General features: G+C 42.1%; 1 protein-coding gene across 3 annotated transcripts in view; it reads left to right on the top strand.

Annotated features, from left to right (window-relative positions):
- Window positions 1-20,216, top strand: part of HS6ST2 (heparan sulfate 6-O-sulfotransferase 2) — a 369,757-nt gene that overhangs the window by 265,570 nt on the left and 83,971 nt on the right. For 2 of the 3 annotated variants that reach the window (XM_070290725.1, XM_070290723.1), the window contains exon 3: window positions 16,579-16,611. The exons of the other annotated variant lie outside the window; for it this stretch is intronic. In XM_070290725.1, coding sequence (XP_070146826.1) covers window positions 16,579-16,611 — 33 coding nt within the window. The remainder of the gene's footprint in view (window positions 1-16,578; window positions 16,612-20,216) is intronic. 3 annotated transcript variants of the gene reach the window in all.

The raw sequence follows: 20,216 nt of genomic DNA on the forward strand, positions 1-20,216 counted from the left end.
GAAAGACTTGGATCCAATGATCAAGTTGGAAGAAAAGGGGGAGAATGTGAAATGAAAAGCATGAATCAAATATAAATGGCTTGATTATCTCTAAATGCCCCAACCACACCCCCCCCCACACACACACACACACATACTAGAGTGCCCACACTGGTTTTCCCCTCAGTTGAGCAGAGCCTGGAATTGTGAATAGCAGAGAGGGCTCAGTATCCAGAGTCTCACCCCAGCTATAACTCTTTCCCCAGAGTCTCACCCCAGCTATAACTCTTTCCCTCTCTGTCCTTCAGTTTCCCCATCTGTAAGTGAGGGAGTTGGCTTCTCACTGGCTTCTCATCTGGAGTGTGCAGTAGCCATCGATCCCTGACTGATGAAAGCAGAATTTCCCCTGCTCCAGGGCCCCGCAGTCCTGGCTGTTTTAAATGGCTTCCCAGGTGATTCTGAGGTGGACTTCCACCTTGGCGTCCTGCCTAGCCAGTCCCTGTAGGCCCTCTCTGTCATTTTGGGAGATGAGTGAGAATTTTACCTAGATCTTTTTCAGGCACTGTGTGCCCTGTGGCTGCCACTCTTGTAGTACAAGGATTAGCCTAACACTATATCCAGTTTGCTCCTACCCAGCAGTCTTTTCAAAGGTTTGGAGGTGTGCCTTGGGCAGAAGGGCAGGAGATACAAAGGCACCCTCTGTGGAATCACCGCATGGCCAACTGCCAAGACCCTGCTCTTAAGTCCCCAGTTGTTGCCCGTGTGGGGCTTTCTTGAACCACACAGGAACCAGATTACATTAATTGATTCTTGGCTTTAAAAAAATCCCTTCTCTGGTGGGATGCATGCTGCTTATCAAGATGTGCTCAGGAAGCCGGTGCCAGCTTGAATTCTTTGTATTGAGAAAGCCAGGGCTGGCTTGATTCAGAGGTGAATATGGTGGGTGGGTGGGGGCGGCGGACAGCCCATTGCCTGCTTTTCTCTTCGTGTGGATTTAGCAAACATGGAGCATTCTGGGCCAAATGTGCTTGCCCAGTGGGAACAAGAAGGCACTGGGGGGGTGGCTCAAGCTGGATATTATAGACTGCCTAGCATAGTGCCGACACAGAAAGTTCAACCAGTGAGCACTGCTGTGGTTATTTTCATAGCAGCTCAGGCAGGGGAGAGACCCTGAATCCAGAACCAAGGGCAGAAGACCAGGATGTAACCCCAGCTGTTCTTGCCTTACAAATCCATAACCCTTGCCTTCCCTCGTTTCCTGGTTTTTTAAAGTAAGAGGGCTGGAGTAATCAATTATTTTCAAACTTGGACCCTTGGGGTTCTGAAGACGTATCCAGAGGGCTTCCTCAAGGGGCATGGAAGGTGGGGAGGAGGCTGAGCATGCAGAACTCAGACCCTCCAGCCCACCCCCTAGAACCCCCAGGCTTTGCACAACTCTCATTCACAGCATAGTGCATGTCAACAGTTCTCAGACTTCCATATCAGGACTTTTTTACATTCAGTTACTGAGGCTCAAAGGAGGTTTTATTTATATGGCATATATCTATTGGTATTGACTGTATTTGAATTTAAAACTGAGCAATTTTAAAAAACATTATTAACTCTGCTTCAGTTCAGTTCAGTTGCTCAGGTGTGTCCAGCTCTTTGTGACCCCATGAACCGCAGCATGCCAGGCCTCCCTGTCCATCACCAACTCCCAGAGTTTACTCAAACTCATGTCCATTCAGTCAGTGATGCCATCTAACCATCTCATCCTCTGTCATCCCCTTCTCCTCCTGCCTTCAATCTTTCCCAGCATCAGGGTCTTTTCAAATGAGTCAGTTCTTCACATTAGATTGCCAAAGTATTGGAGTTTCAGCTTCAGCATCAGTCCTTCCAATGAATATTCAGGACTGATTTCCTTTAGGATGGACTGGTTGGATCTCCTTGCTGTCCAAGGGACTCTCAAGAGTCTTCTCCAACACCACAGTTCAAAAGCATCAATTCTTTGGCGCTCAGCTTTCTTTGTAGTCCAACTCTCACATCCATAGCTGACTACTGGAAAAACCATAGCCTTGACTAGATGGACCTTGTTGGCAAAGTAATGTCTCTGCTTTTAAATATGCTGTCTAGGTTGATCATAAGTTTTCTTCCAAGGAATAAACATCTTTTAATTTCATGGCTACAGTCACCATCGGCAGTGATTTTAGTTTTATCTCTAAGAAAACATCTATTACATATTAACATAAAAATTTTATGAAAATAAACTGACTTCCAAAGCAGAAAAAAATAATGACAATGTTTTATATTTTGTAAATCTCTTTGATATCTGGCTTTATAGAAGACAGAATCTCCTATCAGCTTCTGCATTCCATTTCTTATAATGTTACTCTGGTCAAAGGATATGAAGAAAATCTAGCCTCATACAGCCATATGTTTGTTAAAGGGGGACCTCAGGGACCCTGGAATGGGTCACGGAGAACTGCAGCTCTACATGAATGGTGCCCTGTGGAGGTGTACGCTGCCCATCCTGGGGCCAATAAGTGGCAGCTCTGCTCTCGTCCCCTTTCCCTTCACCACACCCCCTCTTCAAATCAAAGCAGCTCAGTTTTTGTGGGTTTTATATACTGGAGTCATTGGGAGATTTTTGTTTGAAAAGAGGGCTGTGCTTCTAAAAGTATTTGAAATGCACCCACGTAAGATCTTAGGTTACTGAAGACCCAAGGATCTGATAGGTGACAGGGATCACTGAGATGCTTTCCCAAGGCCTCCTCTCCCCCAAGAGAGCCTCTAGGGCTTTGAAGAGGGGCATATGGGCTCGTGTCTCAGCTCTTTCGGGATGGTGGCATGTCATCTTGGCAAGTGACAGTCTCAGCTCAGGAAAATGGCATTGTGTAGCTTGAAAGATTTAAGCCTGTTTCAGAGTGGAGCTCACCTGCCCAGGGAGTGATATAGGCTGGAGGAGGAGGGGATTCAATGTTGGTTGAACTGTCTCATTACTACAGGGGAGAGACAAGCCATAAGGGTAGGTTTCCGTGATATACTTATATGCCATCATCTTTAGAGCTCAACATTCATCATTATTATTTATTTCCTAGGTATCTGTCAGATCTTTATTCCAAGGGACAGAAGCTGGTGCCAAATATCATGGGATCTAAGTGCCCTCACAACCCATGGACGCTTCTTCCAATTTCTTGTCTAATAGAGAAGGCCGTGCTTTTCTTTCCATGACTGTCAGAGTCATTATTGATTTCATGTCATTTCTTTCATACAATCACCTCCTGGGTTTTGCAGGGTTTGGCTCTTAGAGCTGAGAATGCACCCCTCCCACTTTGGCGGGCAAGATGCTGTGAATTCTATTGATGTGGGTCAGGTGAATGGTTTCACGGCCTACCTGCATGCTTTCCCCTTTAGCTTGTGAGCATGTGCCAAGGCACTCCCAGAGCTGTGGCAGGACTCTCCTCTTTGTCCTCATTTGCTTTGTTTCTGCCACCAGCCTAAGCATTAATTAAGAGGCCCAGCGCCTAATGCCCAGCAATAGGGTCAGTCATTTGGGCTAATCGGGTGTCTCCAATTTAATGGAACTCTTCTCTTGGAGTATGAAATAAAATTGAATCTCTGGGAGAAACTGGAACCCTTGTAATTTGCTGGTGGGAATGTAAAATGGTGCAGCTGCTGTGGAAAAATGGTTTGGCAGTTCCTCAAAAAGTTAAACATAGAATTACCATATGACCCAGCAATTCCACTACCAGATATATACCCAAGAGAAATGAAAACACACATTGGCACATTGAAGAACTTATACATGAATGTTGGTGGCAGCATTAATCATGATAGTAGAAAAGGTTCGGGGAGAATGAATACTTGTATATGTGTGGCTGAATCCCTTCACTGTTCACCTGAAACTATCACAACATTGGTAACCAGCTGTACCCCAACACAAAATGTTTTTGGTGTTAAAAAAAGATTCCGATTGTGGTCTCTCAAAATTTTCAAAAAACAGTTAAGAAGTTAAGGCAACCCAAATACTCATCGAAGGATGAATGAATAAACAAAATGTGATGCATCTCTACAATGGAATATTGTTCAGCCGTAAAAAGGAATGAAGTGCTGATGCACGCTGTACCATGAGTGAACCTCAGAAACATTATGCTAAGTGAAAGAAACCAGATAAAAGGGCCATGTGTTGTGTGATTCCACTCATATGAATTATCCAGAATAGGCAGTTCCCTAGGGACAAAAAGCACGCTGGTGATTGCCAGGAGCTGAGGGGAGCAGAGGGAAGAAAGAATGACTACTGGATGGGTACAGGGTTTCCTTTGGGAACTAGAGACAGGTGGTGGTTGCACAAGTGAATGTACTAAATTCTCCTGAATTGTACACTTCAAAATGGTTAATTTCATGTTTTGTGAATTTCATCTCAACTAAAAAATAAGCCAAACAAACAAAACACCCGAATCCCTGGCTGCTGCCCTCTCTTGGGCTAGTCTGAATATTTGTGGACTCAAGAGCCTCATCCTCCACCATCCTCCCCAGTGGAAAATGAGCTTCCCATGGCCTGTTTGTGCTTTTGGTATTTATGTCTGTTCAGCTACTTCAGCTACTGTTAATGATGCATGGTTTTCCTCACTATTGTCCTCACCATTTGCTCATGGAAGTCAGAGAGAGTGTCTTGCTCATCCTTGCATGTCTCAGCACATTCTTGGCACATAGGAGACACTCAATAGATGTTTGTTGGGTCGTTTTGTTGTATCTTCTTATTCATCTCCACGATGTACCCCCACGGTGCTAGTCATAAATGTACCATAACAGGAGGCAGGTGCTCAGGACAGACTGTGGGTTCGTCTAGTGGGCAGGGATAACGTTGCTTAGATACATTTAATTTATGTCTGTACTTTGGATGCCCGTACACTGGAATATTATTTGGCCATGAAAAGGAATGCAGTACTGTTACATGTTATAACACAGATGAATCTTGAAAACATTATGCTAAGTCAAAGAAGCCAGTGACAAAAGGCAATGCATTGGATGATTCCATTTACTTGAAATGTCCAAAATAAGAAAATCCATAGAGACAGAGGGGGCTTCCCTGGTGGCTCGGTCAGTAAAGAATCCGCCTGCCCATGGCAATGTGCAATAGCCCACCTGCAATGCAGGAAACCTGGGTTCAATCCCTGGGTCAGGAAGATCCCCTGGAGAAGGAAATGGCAACCCACTCCAGTATTCTTGCCTGGGAAATCCCATGGTCAGAGGAGCCTGGCGGGCTACATACAGTCCGTCATGAGGTTGCAAGAGTCGGACACGACTTAGTGACTAAACCACCAACCACCATAGAGACAGAAAGTAGATCAGTGGTGGTCAGAGCATGGTAAGGGTAGGGGGACATGGGGGCAACAGCTACCATTTTTCAGGTGATGGAAAAGTTTTAAAACTGAGTGCAGTGATGACTCCACATATCCATGACTATACTAACAACCACCGATTTGTACCCTTTAAAATAGGTGAATTATATGGTATGTGAGTTATATCCCAATAAATCTGTTAAAATCTAGATATGGGTCAGAAGAGTAAAGAATAACATTTGAATCAAAGGCAAATGTTCTCTTGTTTTGGGAAAGATCTCCTTCCCCAACCTAAAATAACTACCCTGACATATATTCAAAGGGTTTCTCTAGAGAAAGATTTCTTTACACTGGGCTTCCCTTCTAGCAGCAGCTTGTGTGGGTTTCAAGATCTTTACCTACCTGATGAGGGGCTGAGCACAGAGTAACTCAAAGCCAAAATGTGAAAGGCAACTGCCAGCAGTTGGGCAGTTGGAGATTGGTGAGAATGTGTGCACTGGGAAACCACAATTCGGTTTCCACAAACGCAGCTTCCTGGTGATTTTTCCACTGCCTGCAGGATACCCACTGCCCACCTCCCTAACCCACATCGATCAGGACGAATGAGCAAGTAGCCCGATGATGTGCCAGTTGGGCAATTAGAAATTCAGCAAGTCCAGCTTCAAATGAGCAGTTCCAAATTCTTCCTCTGACTCTTGGGGACTGCCCACTTCAGAAGAGACACTGATCTGCTGCCGTGGGGCTACCACTGTGGGGCTGAAGTGGGACTCCTTGAGGGTAGCTATGCATATGGATATGAGTACTGCTTAGGACTGTATGCAGACTTCAGCTGGATTCCTTGTGTTCAGACACCAAGAAATCACAGCACCCACAGCATCATCCCACTTAGCTGACAGCTCGTATGCCCTTAGTTCCTAGATGGGCATCTATCTATATATAATTTAACATATTGATATACATGATTTAAATGAATTTTGCTAAAGATAAGGAAATATAGGTATAATAGAAGGAAAAAACCCCTCACCTCGACTCTGCTGTGAGGGAGGAGAGAGAGACACAGAGAGCACTGATCTGCCTGCCAACCTCTTTTCCTCACAGGCTACTGGCCCACCCACTGCCACGTGATTTATGCCCTAGGGGAACAGCATAGCTGTGGTGAAGATTTACACTAGGTTTTCATCTTCAAATGAGCTACAACCTCTCTTCCTTGTGTATTCAAGTGCTTGGCACTCATAGCCTGCACGTTTATTCTGAAATTCAAAATGAAAAATGGTCCCTGGGGACCATTGAAGAGCAACACACAACACATCACTTCCAAGCATGCTGCCAGTTTGTATAGAAACTAGAGGGCAACCTCCCCTCCCAGTGCTGGTCTGGTGTGCCCAGAGAGATTATATGCATTGACTCTTTCCACGTGTGCACCTCGTGCAGGTGTGGGACCCGGTGCAGTAGGCAAGGCATAGGATTTGGAGTTAGGGCAAGGGGTTAATTTTCAAATTGACACAGCACACATAACTCAGTATCAAAAAAATCTGATCAAATAATGGGTGGAAGACCTCAACAGACATTTCTTCAAAGAACACACAGATGGTCAACAGGCACGTGAAAAGATACTCCACATCACTAATTATTAGGGAATTGCAAATCAAAACTACAATGAGCTATCACCTCACACTGATCGTCATCAGTGTGGCCATCAGAATGGCCATCATCAAACAGTCTACAGATAACAAATGCTGGAAGGGGTGTGAAGAAAAGGGAATCTTACTATCCTGGGTATGGAAATGTAAATTGGTACAGCCACTATGGAGAACAGTATGGAGGTTCTTTAAAAAAAAAAAATACAGTTTCCATGTGATCCAGCAGTCCCACTCTTAGGCATATATCCAGAAAAGACAAAACTCTAATTTGAAAGATACATGCACCCCAGTATTCATAGCAGCGCTATTTACAACAGCCAAGACATGGAAGTAACCTAAATATCCATCAGCAGATGAATGGATAAAGAAGATGTGGTATAGATACATATAGGAATATTACTCTGCCACAAAAAGAATGAAATATTGCTATTTGCAGCAGCATGAATAGACCTAGAGATCATCATTCTAAAGTGAAATAAGTCAGACAGAGCAAGACAAATATTATATGCCATCACTTATATGTGAAATCTAGAAAATAATATGAATGAATCTATATACAAAACAGAAACATACTCACAAACATAGAAAACAAACATGGTTACCATAGGGGAAGGTGGGGAGGGATAAACTAAGAGTATGGGATTAAGAGATACAAACTGCTATATATAAAATAGATAAACCATAGGGACTTACTATATAACACAGTGAACTAGATTCAGCATCTTGTAATAAACTATAATGGAATATAATCTGAAATATAAATCAATTATAATTCCAAAACAGATGAGTCAGGGCATATTGAATATTCTCATCTCAGCGCCTTCACTTATTAGATATGTGACTTTTAGCAAGTAATTGTTTGAGCTTCACCTAATTTACCTATAAAAAGATAAGAATGATGCCTACCTCACAGGTACAGTACAGCTTAGTGGCCAATGAGCTTGGGTGCTGGCCTCCTGCAACTCTGGGTTTGAGTGATTAGTTGTGCAGGTCCCTCTGGCGCTCAGTATTATCATCTGTACAATGAGTATAGACTTCCGCTTGGGATGAAATGAGACAATTCCTGTAAAGGGCATGGTGCCTGGCATGTAGGACATACTCATTATTTAATAGCTAATAGTATGATTGTTATTCTTTGTCATTTAGGTATAATTTCCAAGATTTCTAGAAAAGATAACTGTGTACTCTCCCAGATGTTCTGGCACATGCGTCCCATATTTTGGATTTGTGGGGGCAGGAACACTCACATTGTTTTTGTTACCTAGTTTTGAAACTTCAGGTAAGATATGAAACTGAGGCTCCTGCTATAAAAGGAAATCAGCTTCCTCATGAAAACAGAGGCTTTGTCCTAACAATGGTGCTACATCTTCATGTTTGGAAAGGTGTCCAAAGTCCACAAAAATGTCGAACTGATCATGAATTTTCAAAAAGTGGTGCATACATCAATAGCACCAAGCCAAATCCATTCATAAATGGGGAGTCTCTAGGATAGCCCTGGACCTTTTGATTTGTCACATTGATAGAGACTAGCAGCAGCAAGGTCTATGTGAGCAAGAACAGCAGTAGCTTAAAGTCTTCAACAGAGGTTTTTTCCCCTTGAGAATCCAGTTTACTTTCCGTGTTGTGGACAGATCCATTCAGTCAACACAGATGTATACCAATGGGGTCCATTAGTCCGATGTTTCTCTTACTTTGTCCCAAACATCTGGACAGTGAAGGGTATTTTTCATTTATTTAAAAATCAAAATGGTTGGTTTTAGTAAATTCAGCAGGTTTTGTTGAGCACCTGGTTTGTGCCATCTGTCAGATATTATTGGAGATCCCAAGGAGGTCACAGTTTTGAGAAAAGTGAGACTGACGGGTTTGAAGCAACCAAAGACACTTGGAGGGCTGAAATTCGAACACAGTTCTGTCAGCTCTGAAGCCTGTGCTGGCTCCGGTTCCCTCTTTGTGCAGGGCTGGCTTGAGAACAGTTTCAGACCCAAGCCAGTGGCTCCTACCACACTTTGATGTCGGCAGAGCTAGAAGCTCCTTGACGAAAGCAAGTGACATATGTCCAGGATGGAACATTCCACGTGTCATTACTGTCTGACCTTCTTAATGACTTGGCTGAATATTTCCTGAGAATGATCTCGATTCTTAGTTTTGCACTTGCCAAATCCTTGCTTGTTAGGGACTTTGTCATGCTCTGTGTTTTAAACATGTGAAAATGTGAATGAAGCAGTTCTGTGTCACTTTGGCAGGTTGCCATTCTTTGTCTGTGTCAGCATCCAGTATTTGGGATTCAGTAGAGTAGCAGTCTCTTGTGAAGCAGAATGTAAAGGGCACAGTGGAAATCTTCCTGGAGGATTTGAACTAGTCTGAGATAGCACTCGTGGATCTTCCAGATCCCCATATCTGAAAGACGGAGACAAAATGAGATAAAATAAACTGTAGAAACACACACATGCATGCACATTTGTGTTTATGTTCTAAGTGAAACTTTTGCAGGCTCTTATTATCAGAAAGCAAGCCCTGTTATACCCAGAACGTTTCTAAGGGATTCTTAATGGTCTATGCTTCCTTGGAAGCAAAAGCATATGTATGATCAAATTGAAGAAACACATTACTGAAACCTAACGTACAAATACAGATGTTTGCATCTAGGGAACTCAAAACCACATTCAAAAATCACTGTCAGCTTTTTAAAAGAAGCAGACTCACAGATAGAGAGAACAAACTAGTGATTACCAGTGGGGAGTGGAGGGAGGGGCAGGATAGGGGAGAGGAAATGAGAGGTACCAACTATTGGGGGTAAGATAGGCTGAACAATTTATTGTACAACATGGGGGATATAGCCAACATTTTGTAATAACTGTAAATGGAAAGTAACCTTTAAAATTATATACATTAAAAAAAAACTTTTAAGAAATACTGTAAACTTTCAGTTGATGGAGTCAGCCTGCATCTGTGCACCCCCTTTGATAATTCAAACAGTGCCCCCACATCATGAGTCAGAATGCATCTCAGGAGGTGTTCTTTAATGACCTCTCTCTCTCTTTTTTTTTTTTTTTTTGGTTTTTGTTTTGCTTGGTTTGTTTCAATGGCAGACTGTCCCTTTCACTCCTTTGTGAACGACTGCATTGTCAAGTAGGTGCTTCAGAGATGCTTCAGAAAGAATGTGTCTTGGCATAGCCAAGGACAAGATACAGCCAGACCCATTTCCCGTGAAAACAAGAATCCCTCGGCCTCCAGGTTCTTAATTAGACCAGCGCTAGAGGGCACTCTTATGATGCCAAAATGGGAGGATTTTACTAAAAACTGATGGACAGGGGTCGGGGTGAGCCAACAGAGCCATTGCTGTAAGGACAGCTGACAACAAACAGCTTAGGGAAGACCTCTGCGACTGAGAATTGCCTGACTTGCCGACAGATAAGAAAACACTCTGAAAAAGACTAGTCGTCTTCCTCATCAGATCCACTTTGTGCTTGGTGTTTTGGCAATACAGAACCCAGGTATTAGGTATTCTTTCTCACAAGGGAAAGGACAGAAGAATCACTGATTGTTACCACGTGATGCAATCAACGTGCGTGTAGGCAGAAAACAGCCTGAGAGAGCAGCTTAGGAAAATGCGTTTACAATTTCAAAGCTACTAGAAAGGAAGAATTGAAACTCTTGGGGGTCTGTTAGGGCTATTTTCCCAGTCTTTTGGAGCCCTTGCTCTTTGACTTGCTCTGAAGGGCCATGTGGCTGTATGTGGAGACACAGACGCCTGCTTGCCTGATAGTGGATGCGGGGTGGGTAGGACACCAGCAGGGAAGGGGACCTATAGATCTGGGTCCTGGTCTCAGCCCTGCCACTAAGGTGTTCTGTGATCTGTAGCAAGTCCGCAGAGACTCGGGGGTCAAGAAGGTTGTGCAGCAGCATTAACTGCAACACTTATGATCTCTAAAAGATCATCCAAAAAAACTAACTAAATAAAAGATCATCCAAAGACTAACTAAATAAAAGATCACCCCTCAGAGACTGTGACTGGTGGTAGTAGAAAGACCTTTGAAACCACTTGTTTATAGCAACCACCTGAGTTCTGAATCCCACGTTGGGTTAGAGAATGACTCCATGCTGTTGATCGAGATGGTACTAGAAGGATCTGACAGCCCAGAGCAGCTAATCTGCCCATATTGGTCACTCCTTGAGGTGTGACCACCCAGTCCAAATACAACCTCAGAGAGTGACCACAATTCAGCCATCAGTAGTGCCCCCCAAACTGGCTTATTACACTCAATTTAAAAATAAAGTCACTCAGTCGTGTCCGATTCTTTGCAACTCCATGTACTATACAGTCCATGGAATTCTCCAGGCCAGAATACTGGAGTGGGTAGCCTGTCCCTTCTCCAGGGGATCTTCCCAACCCAGGGATTGAACTCAGTTCTCCCACATTGCAGGCAAATTCTTTACCAGCTGAGCCACGAGGGAAGCCCAGTCACACCTAATTTACATACTGGGCACTGGCTAGAAGGTCACAATCATGTGCAAGTGCAGTTCCCTGAGGACCCAAGGGAGGTCCGGAGACATAATGGAAAGAGTGAGTCACTGAAGACAAACTTGTCCACTCAGCCTTTGGCCCCCAGTCTCTTAGAGCAATGCAAGAGTGTTTCTTTCAGCCTCAGTTGGTTCAGAACCCAGGCTCTATTCATAGGTTCTGGACTGAGTCAGATTCATTATAAAGCCTTAAAATGTTCTAATGAACAATGGCCTTTGGGAAAGCACCTAATCCAACATCCTCACTGCAGATAGGAAACCCAAGAGCCATCTTCCCCTCTGGAGAGTAGGCTTAAAGGGGTCACAGAGCAGAGCTGCCATTTATACACACATATGTATATGTATAACTAAATCACTTTGTGGTATCAGTTGAGTTCAGTTCAGTCACTCATTCGTGTCCGACTCTTTGCGACCCCATGAATCGCAGCATGCCAGGCCTCCCTGTTCATCACCATCTCCCGGAGTTCACTCAGACTCACGTCCATCGAGTCAGTGATGCCATCCAGCCATCTCATCCTCTGTCGTCCCCATCTCCTTCTGCCCCCAATCCCTCCCAGCATCAGAGTCTTTTCCAATGAGTCAACTCTTTGCATGAGGTAGCCTGAAGCTAATACAATATTGTAAATCTATATTTCAATAAAATTTTAAAAGACCTAATGATAATTAGCAATAAAATATAAAATTTGAAAACAAAATAAAAAAATGAGTCATTTACCTGGGACTTTCTGTGCATGGGACACCTTCCCATTTAGGGGACCAGGTTCAACATGCAGAAAACTTTTTCACTAGGATGTACTATATTTGGCTTTCAGAGATCAAATGAAGATGTGGCCGGAGATACAATAACGAGTTGACTGGTAACTAAGCAGCAGTGTATTAGGTCAGACCAAGACAAGAGTGGAAGGGCATCCTACATGGTGATAAGGTGGGGGTATCAGGGACACAGCAGCTCCAGATGTGAGAGCAAAGCAATCCAATGTCACAAATCAGAGAGCTTGAATGTGCTGTTGGCTTGGCGGCTCTGGAACGAACAGTGGTCAGTAATTGGTTCCCACGGGGTATTGTCTGCCGCAGATTAGCAATCAGACCAAGACAGTGTTGGTAGGGTTTTTTTTTTTTTTTGTTTGGTTTTAACCACCCTTTGCAAATCTGAGCATTCATGAAAGCCTTTATCTGGGAGTGTGTGGCTTGGCGGTCCCTGTTGATTGACAGCAATCAGCAACATCCTAGGCTCCTGGCAGATGGAGCAGCTGCATGAGCAGAAAGAGAAAAGGGGAGGGGGAATCAGTTGTTTATCAATTAGATTTTCCCTGTTATTCTCAATTAAGTTTACTTGTGTAACTTTTCCATCCTAGAGAACCAGCCATTCTCTGTTGCAAATAAACAAAGCTGTTTTCCTGGACAGAATGGTGATCGGCTACATTTCAACTTGGCTGTTATTGTTTTGGCCATGTTTTCCTCTACTCATAAGCTCAGACTGTGGGGCTCTGGGCTCTCTGAACTGCTAATGGCATGTTGTACAGAGAAAATGACTAGAGATTGCTGTTCTTCTAACTAACTTGGCACCAAAATGAAAGGCAAATCTATTAGAGAATTACAAAAATACTGGAACTGGAGGATGCTTAGAAACTACCTTGTGAAAATCCTTCTTTTCGTATGACTCCCTGAGACTGGAGAAGAGAATTTGCCCAAGCTCAAATGAGTCATTGGTAAAACTGGATTAGAAACCAGGAATACCGATTTTTAGGCAAAGGGTCTTGGATTTTTACATCATCTTGTTTCTCCTACGTCTTAATTTGGATCCTTAATATCAAAGTGAATAGATAGTGTCACTTTGTAAAATTGAACTAGTTGGTTTACAATGTTGTGTTAATTTCTGGTGTATAGCAAAGTGATTCAGTTATACATGTATATGCATTCTTTTGAATATTCTTTTCTATTATGGTTTAACCCAGGATATTGGATATAGTTCCCTGTGCTTAGATAGCTTCATTTTTGTTCTGAATGTAAATGCCAGGGGGTAGGTGTCATTATTTGAGGTTTCTTGTTAGCAAATTTCCCCATCTAGAGTTTGGGGCTCCTGTGTCAACCCCTCAATTCCCATTTTCCATTGATATATATCAATATGTGTTCCCTTCATTTTCATCTTTTCCTTTCCCTGCTAATTTGACTTTTAGGTAGTAGCTGTCACTGAGAGATGTTTACTTCCATCTTGAACCTTGGCCTAGAGGAGGGTTACTGTTACTGCTTCTTCTCCAGCCAGTGTCTGGGTCATGGGCATGAGCCCCACAGGCCCTTTTGTTACCACTTGCTGTTGCTTTCCCAGGAGGTGGCTTGCTGAAAGGTGCCGAGTCCAGTCTCAGAGTGTTACAGAACACTACAGCATCCAATGGAAAAAAAAAAAAACAAAAAACTCTGCCAGGATGTGGTACCTCAGTATTACAAAGCTGCCCTCTAGAGTTCCTGTTTTCATAGTATTTCAAGGTACACACACTTGGAGTTCTGTGAACAGCAAATGCCCTCATTGAAAAGAAACTTGACTTAACAGCCTTGGGGAGGGACTTTCCACATGGGTAACTCGTGACAAGTGATCACGTCTCTCCTGATCAGAAAGAGAAGCCTTTCCAATCCAGATGTGGAATCAGATGCCAGTGGTTGTGTTCTTCATACATAAAGACATAAATAAAATGAGAAGAGATGTTTTCTTAGAGTTAGTAACAGACAGTATATTTCTGTGGGAACTCTTCTCCAAACAGATGGTGTAAGGAAAAATCTTTCACAAGACTGTAAACTCTGTGAAGGCAGAGGTTTGTGTCTGTTTTACTCACTGCTGGATCCTTAAGTGCCTCTAACAATGCCTGTTACATAATAAATGATAGATATTTTGTGGGGATGCTTTTTAGCTGAATATATTTGACATATAACACTGTGTAAATTTACGGTGTACAGTGTGTTAATTTGATACACTTGTATATTGTAATAGGATTGCTGTTGTAGTGATAATTAGTACCGCTATGACATTACATGGGGCTTCCCTGGTGGCTCAGTGATAAAGAATTTGCCTGCTAATGCAAGAAACACAAGTTTGATCCCTCAGATGGGAAGATCCCCTGGAGAAGGAAATGGCAACCCACTCCAGTATTCTTGCCTGGAGAATTCCATGGACGGAGGAGCCTGGCAGGCTACAGTCTATAGGGTCACAAAGAGTCGGATTTGACCGAGTGACTACACAATAGCAACAACAATGTCACATTACATAATTGTCCTTTCACTTTATTAAAAGGTCTTTTAAAAAAGATTCCATGTAAGAACCTTCCCAAAGAGTGTGTGTTTGTGTGTGTGTGTGTAAAATGGATTCCTCATGTTAATTCATTTTTTCTAATCAATATGCCTCTCCTTTTTATCTTTCTCCGCATGGCTTTTGATTCACTTCTGTTGATTGTCCACCCTTTTGATTGGTACACCTATAACATCTTCCTGGATCACCACTGAATAATCTACCTCTGGCAACCTGGACTCCCAGGTAAGACAATGCGCTTCCAAAAGTCTTCTTGGCGTAATCCCTGGGCAAATTTTAATAGACAGCTGAGAAGCTTACAAAGACATTTTTAAAAAAATCTCAAGAGGCAGTAGTTCCTCTGGTTAAAGTTAAATTTGATCTGGTCCCCATAACATTAATTATGTACATACTTATATTATTTGAGGATTTCTATTAAAGCTATAAAAATAGAATTAGAGTTTTGGAAAGTGCTATATATTTGACTTTGGAACTTTCTAGCATGAAGATTCAACATATACCTTTATGTTTTCATGTTGTTATTGTTATTTTTATTTTTCACCCAAAGATGTATTTTTTGTTCATAAGGCTGAGTGCAGTAGAAGAGATACTAGCCTTTCTTCACTGTGTAGGGAAATTAAGTCTCGGTAGGCCAGAACATTCTAGATTACTTCTTTCTTATGGCTGGAATGGAAGAGGATCACATTGGGCCCTGGATGGTAAGTCAGCTAATGTAGGTATCTTGTCTAACAAATCTGATGTCACTAACTACATTACTTTTGTTTTCATCACATTTGCTTCTCCACCAGGCTTCACAACTCACAGAACCAGGGAAGGGGGCCTTAGCCATGCCAATAGCTGATGATAAAAGAGCCATATGTTGCTCCTCAAACAAAGATGCAAGGCCTATTGCTATGTCTGCTAGCCATGCTATGAAAATCTCTCTTAACTCACCTCTAAAACCGTAAGACATATTTAATGTAAAGAAATATTCCTCCAAAGAAAATGTCTAGGCTATATAACTCACTATGGGCACAAAAGTATTAGCATATTATAATATCCTTTGCTTAGCATAAAACAAAAAGCTATCTGAGCCCATTTGCACTCTCAGGTTAGCAATTGTCCGATGCACAACTTCCCAGTCCTGCCAATATCAGAAATCCACATAGTAGAATTAGTATTTTGTGACTCAAGATATAATATGAAAGCAACTGAGTATTTTTTTAAATGGAGAGACATTGCTTACATTGATGGAAGTCTTGCATTTGGGTGGAAGGAACTAGTGATGATTTATGTATCATTTTCTGTGTGCTTTGAATTTTCATCGCTTGGAAGAACATCCACAAAGTCTAATCATTCTTTCTTTTCTTTTTGTTATTTATGTTTCATATATCCTTGATAATATGAAAAATCCCTGTAAATTCGTCCAGGTCCTTTCAATCAGGCATTTCCGTTTTAGTGATGCCACAGTGCTTGGTTTGGTATGGTCTTGGTTTTGGTTTATTGACTTTGGTTTTTTGCTTAGATTGCCATTGCCTGTGTGACAGGGAGTGGAATTAGTTATGACTGAATGGGGAATCTTTCATTCTCAGCCCGTAGCCCTTCAGAGGTTTGACTTTCAGCACTGCCCTGTCCCTTTGAGCCCTCTGGTTCTTAATCTCCCCACTACATGAGAGGAGCTAGTGGGGAACAGAATTAGGGAGCCATCCATGAGCTGTTGCCTTGAGGTTTGGAAAGCTGAAAAAAAAATGTGATCAAAGCAAAATGGAAAACTTTTATTATTTTAATTCCTCTCTTACCAAGCTCTTGCTAGCACCTGGTTTTACTGTTCCTTTAACAGGTGGAGGATTTTTCAGATTCTAGATGCAGCAAGGTAAGTGACAATGGATTTTAACTAAACCCAAGTGAGCTAGAATATATAGACTCTGCCATTGCCCATCAGTTTAATTTCCATACAATAAATAGTTAGGTTTCCACTTGGATAGATTCTTTCCAGGTTTCTTTTTTAGTTTAAAACAGCTGACATGACCCAGGCATATAGTCTCAGGTCTGAAAGCTGACCTCGTTCAGAAGGAAGGCAAAAGTTCATGGCCAGCATCCCAGTCGGGCAGTAGGTCACTAGCTTCTTTTCCTTTTTGCTGAAATCAGAAGACACTGCGGAGTGTTCTGTTATGAAGACCCCACCCCACCATCAACAAAGCGTTCTCCACAGCGCTTCAGGTGCACCTGCCTGTCACTCACCTGGATGGTGGTTTAGGAAACAACTAGGTCAGCATTTTACTGAAGGGAGATGAATTATTTGAAAGTATCAGGGCTTGTAAAGTATGCACATATGTAAACTTGCAAGGTAGCGTAACCCCATAGGCTAGGGACCTTTGTGACATGAACTCTGCAAGTCTAATCAAACACAGGAAAGTTTCTAACTCCTGGGTCGGGGGCTGGGGTGGAGCTCTTGAGAATGCTACAGAATAGAGTCTTCCAGGCAATGACTGCTCCCACGAGCTGTGACGTCATAATGCCATCAGTGCTGAGGAAGCTGGAAGAATTGTCAGCCATTTTGTAATTGTGGCTCTCCTTGCTTGGCACATGGTTTTCTAAGATCATACTGCTCACCAGTACTGTATTTGGCCTATTCTAGGCTTATTGGCTCCAGAAAGATTTACCAGTGTCTCTACTTTCTCTTCCTACCTATCTATATTATTTGTTCCCTAGCCAGATAAGTTAGGAAGAGCAAAGGTTATAGCCTTTAGATTCCTCTGCTAGAGAAGACTCTCACTGAAATAGAGTAGATTGACCATATCTTAGATACCCAGTTTGGCTTTCAGTAGCTAGGTTTCCATATTCCCATTAGGGTCTCAATGGATTTATTTGACATCTGAGAAGCATAAATTCAGGATTTAATTACATAGTCAGGTTTCATTCATTGAGATAAATGGTATAGACACCTAATCACACAATATTAGTACAGGAGGGCATTTGAGCATCATGGATTGGGTGTATCATGGTGGCAAGAGTACTACGTTTTGCTACTAACTAGTGGAGTGACTTTGCTCAATTCCTATGTCTGCTGTGAGCCTTGACTTCCTCATCTGTCAAATAAAACAGAGTGGGTGACCATTAAGATAATAGCCAATTAACCTAAAGACTATTATCCCTATAATTGCTTTCACAGAGAAAATGTTGCAAATTTTGTTTTATATTTGTTTTAAATTTTGCTCCAAAATAAATAAATAAATAAATTTTGCTCCATGATAGAATCATCTCTGTCTTAATAGGCTTGCTATATAACAAAACAAGTCATGTCTTATTCTTTATTTTTATTATGGGGCTGAGTAGTTTGACCAGAAACTATTGTCAGAACAATTTACCTGCTTTTAGTTTGTGAGAAAGGAAGAGAAGAACACAGATGGTGCTATGGAAGAGAATCAGCTTTGGTAAACGTCTATGGGAGCCATTTTTAATTCTGGTGGACTGAATGATGTATGAAAACTATTTGCAAAGCTAGCATGTTCTTCGACCACTGGTAAAATGAAGCAACAATTCATTTGGTAATCCCCATTGTACATTTAGTTTTCTAAATATACAAGATTATGATTATCTCTGTCTAATAATTGACAATTTGCATAAATGCTTGCTATTATTTAGTTGTCTGAATGGATTTTCTAATCCAGAGGAAAAAGGGAACAATCAGTGGGAGCCATCCCAAATGCCTTGCATTATTGCCACACACATGCACAATTAACAGCGAGGCTAATTGTTTCAGACCAGAACCTCATTTGTGTTTCTATAGACAGCAAAAACATTAACTGCCAGAGTGCAACTCTCTCTCTCTCTCTCTGTCTCTCTCTCTCTTTTCCCTATAGCCAGCTGTATTATAAGGTCTGCAGTTGGCTGCAAGAAAATTATTTGCCTGGATTTTCAGGGTATCATTTTGTGGTGGAGTTTCCAAGCTTCTACTTAAGTTCACAATCAATGCCTTGAACAACCAAAGACTGAATTTTTTAAATAATATTTTAACAGTATGCCTCTATAAATTTAAAGAATAAAAGGATGCTGACACATAAACCAGTTCTGCTGCTGCTTTTCCATTCTGCTTCATATTTTGTACCTTTAAAATGATTGGCGTTACACCTGCATATGAGAATCATAAAAAGTCAAGACTGGAGGAGGCCCTTAAAATTACCCTATCAAATTCCCTCACTTTTCAGATGAGTTTGATACACAGTGATTTGAATGTCAATAACAACCACCAAATCAATGATGCCACAGTTTTTTAAAAAAACTTTCAAACCCTTGGGAGCTATTGTAGTAAATACATTTGAATGAGAACCGGTTGTTTTGAAATTATACAACTTCGGCTTCTTTTCCAAAAAGTGAATCCTTTCTTTAAATGTTCCTTCATAAAGTTAACCTAAACATAGCCATGATGTTGATGGTATATGGGTGAAAGGAGATGCTCTGTCAAAGTACTTTTGTCAATAGGAGACGCTCAACTGATGTACCAGCTCTCTTCCCTTCATACACGGATGATGTCGCTAATGTCAGCATATGGAAGTGTTTCTTCAGTGACTGGGAATATGGGCTTTTAGAGTCAAACTGTCCTTGGGTCCAATCCTGGTGCTGCCTGTCACTTTCTAGCTCTGTGACCTTGAGTCATTTTTTTAGCCTCTGCGGACTTTGTATCTTCACATGTAAACACCTTACAGGGTTGTTGCGAGGGTTAAATTGAGATCATGCATATCAAGTGCTTAGCACTGTTCCTGGCATATAGTAAACAGTCAGTAAGTGGTAATGGTTATTACCATGATTGTCTCCACACCTAGTACCAGTCTCATGCAACACTTATATTTCATCTTATGATGGTTTGGAGCACACGCATATACACCTGTACACATCAGCATATGGTCACGCAGAGTTCACAAGGACGGCACCCAGAAGACTGCTTTCCAAGATTATCTGTGACATGTTTAAAAATCCAGCGGCTCCTCCAGCTTTAGTGTTCTTGAACTCTTTGGTGATTTTGGAACTTTTATACATCTTCTCGTTTGAAAGCATTCCTAATTTATCTTGGTTCACCTCCTGTCTTCTTCTCAACACTTCTTAAGTTTCCTTTGTTGGATCTCTTTTACACACACACAGCCTCTCCCCGCTCCCACCCCGCTCCTTTCAATGGAGCAATTCCCAAGGTCCTGTCATTGATCTGCTTCTCTTCTCTTGCTGCGTGCTCATTCTGGGTAATTTCATCTCCTGACATAGCTTCACCTTTCACCTCTGCACTAATGATTCCCAAATTGACCTCTCCTTAACTTATTCCGGAGCTCCAGGCTAGCTCCAATTTCCAATTGCTTGGTGAGCATCTCCAGGGCAGGATATCCTAGGAGGCTGAAGTGTAGTCTGGCTTTTGTCATCCTGCCTCAGGAATGCAGATGGGGGGATCTAGCTTCGAGAAGTATTAAGGGTCAAAAACAAGGAAGACGT

Source organism: Ovis canadensis, chromosome X (assembly GCF_042477335.2).
Source record: "Ovis canadensis isolate MfBH-ARS-UI-01 breed Bighorn chromosome X, ARS-UI_OviCan_v2, whole genome shotgun sequence".
In the NCBI taxonomy this organism is placed as follows: Eukaryota; Metazoa; Chordata; class Mammalia; order Artiodactyla; family Bovidae; genus Ovis; species Ovis canadensis.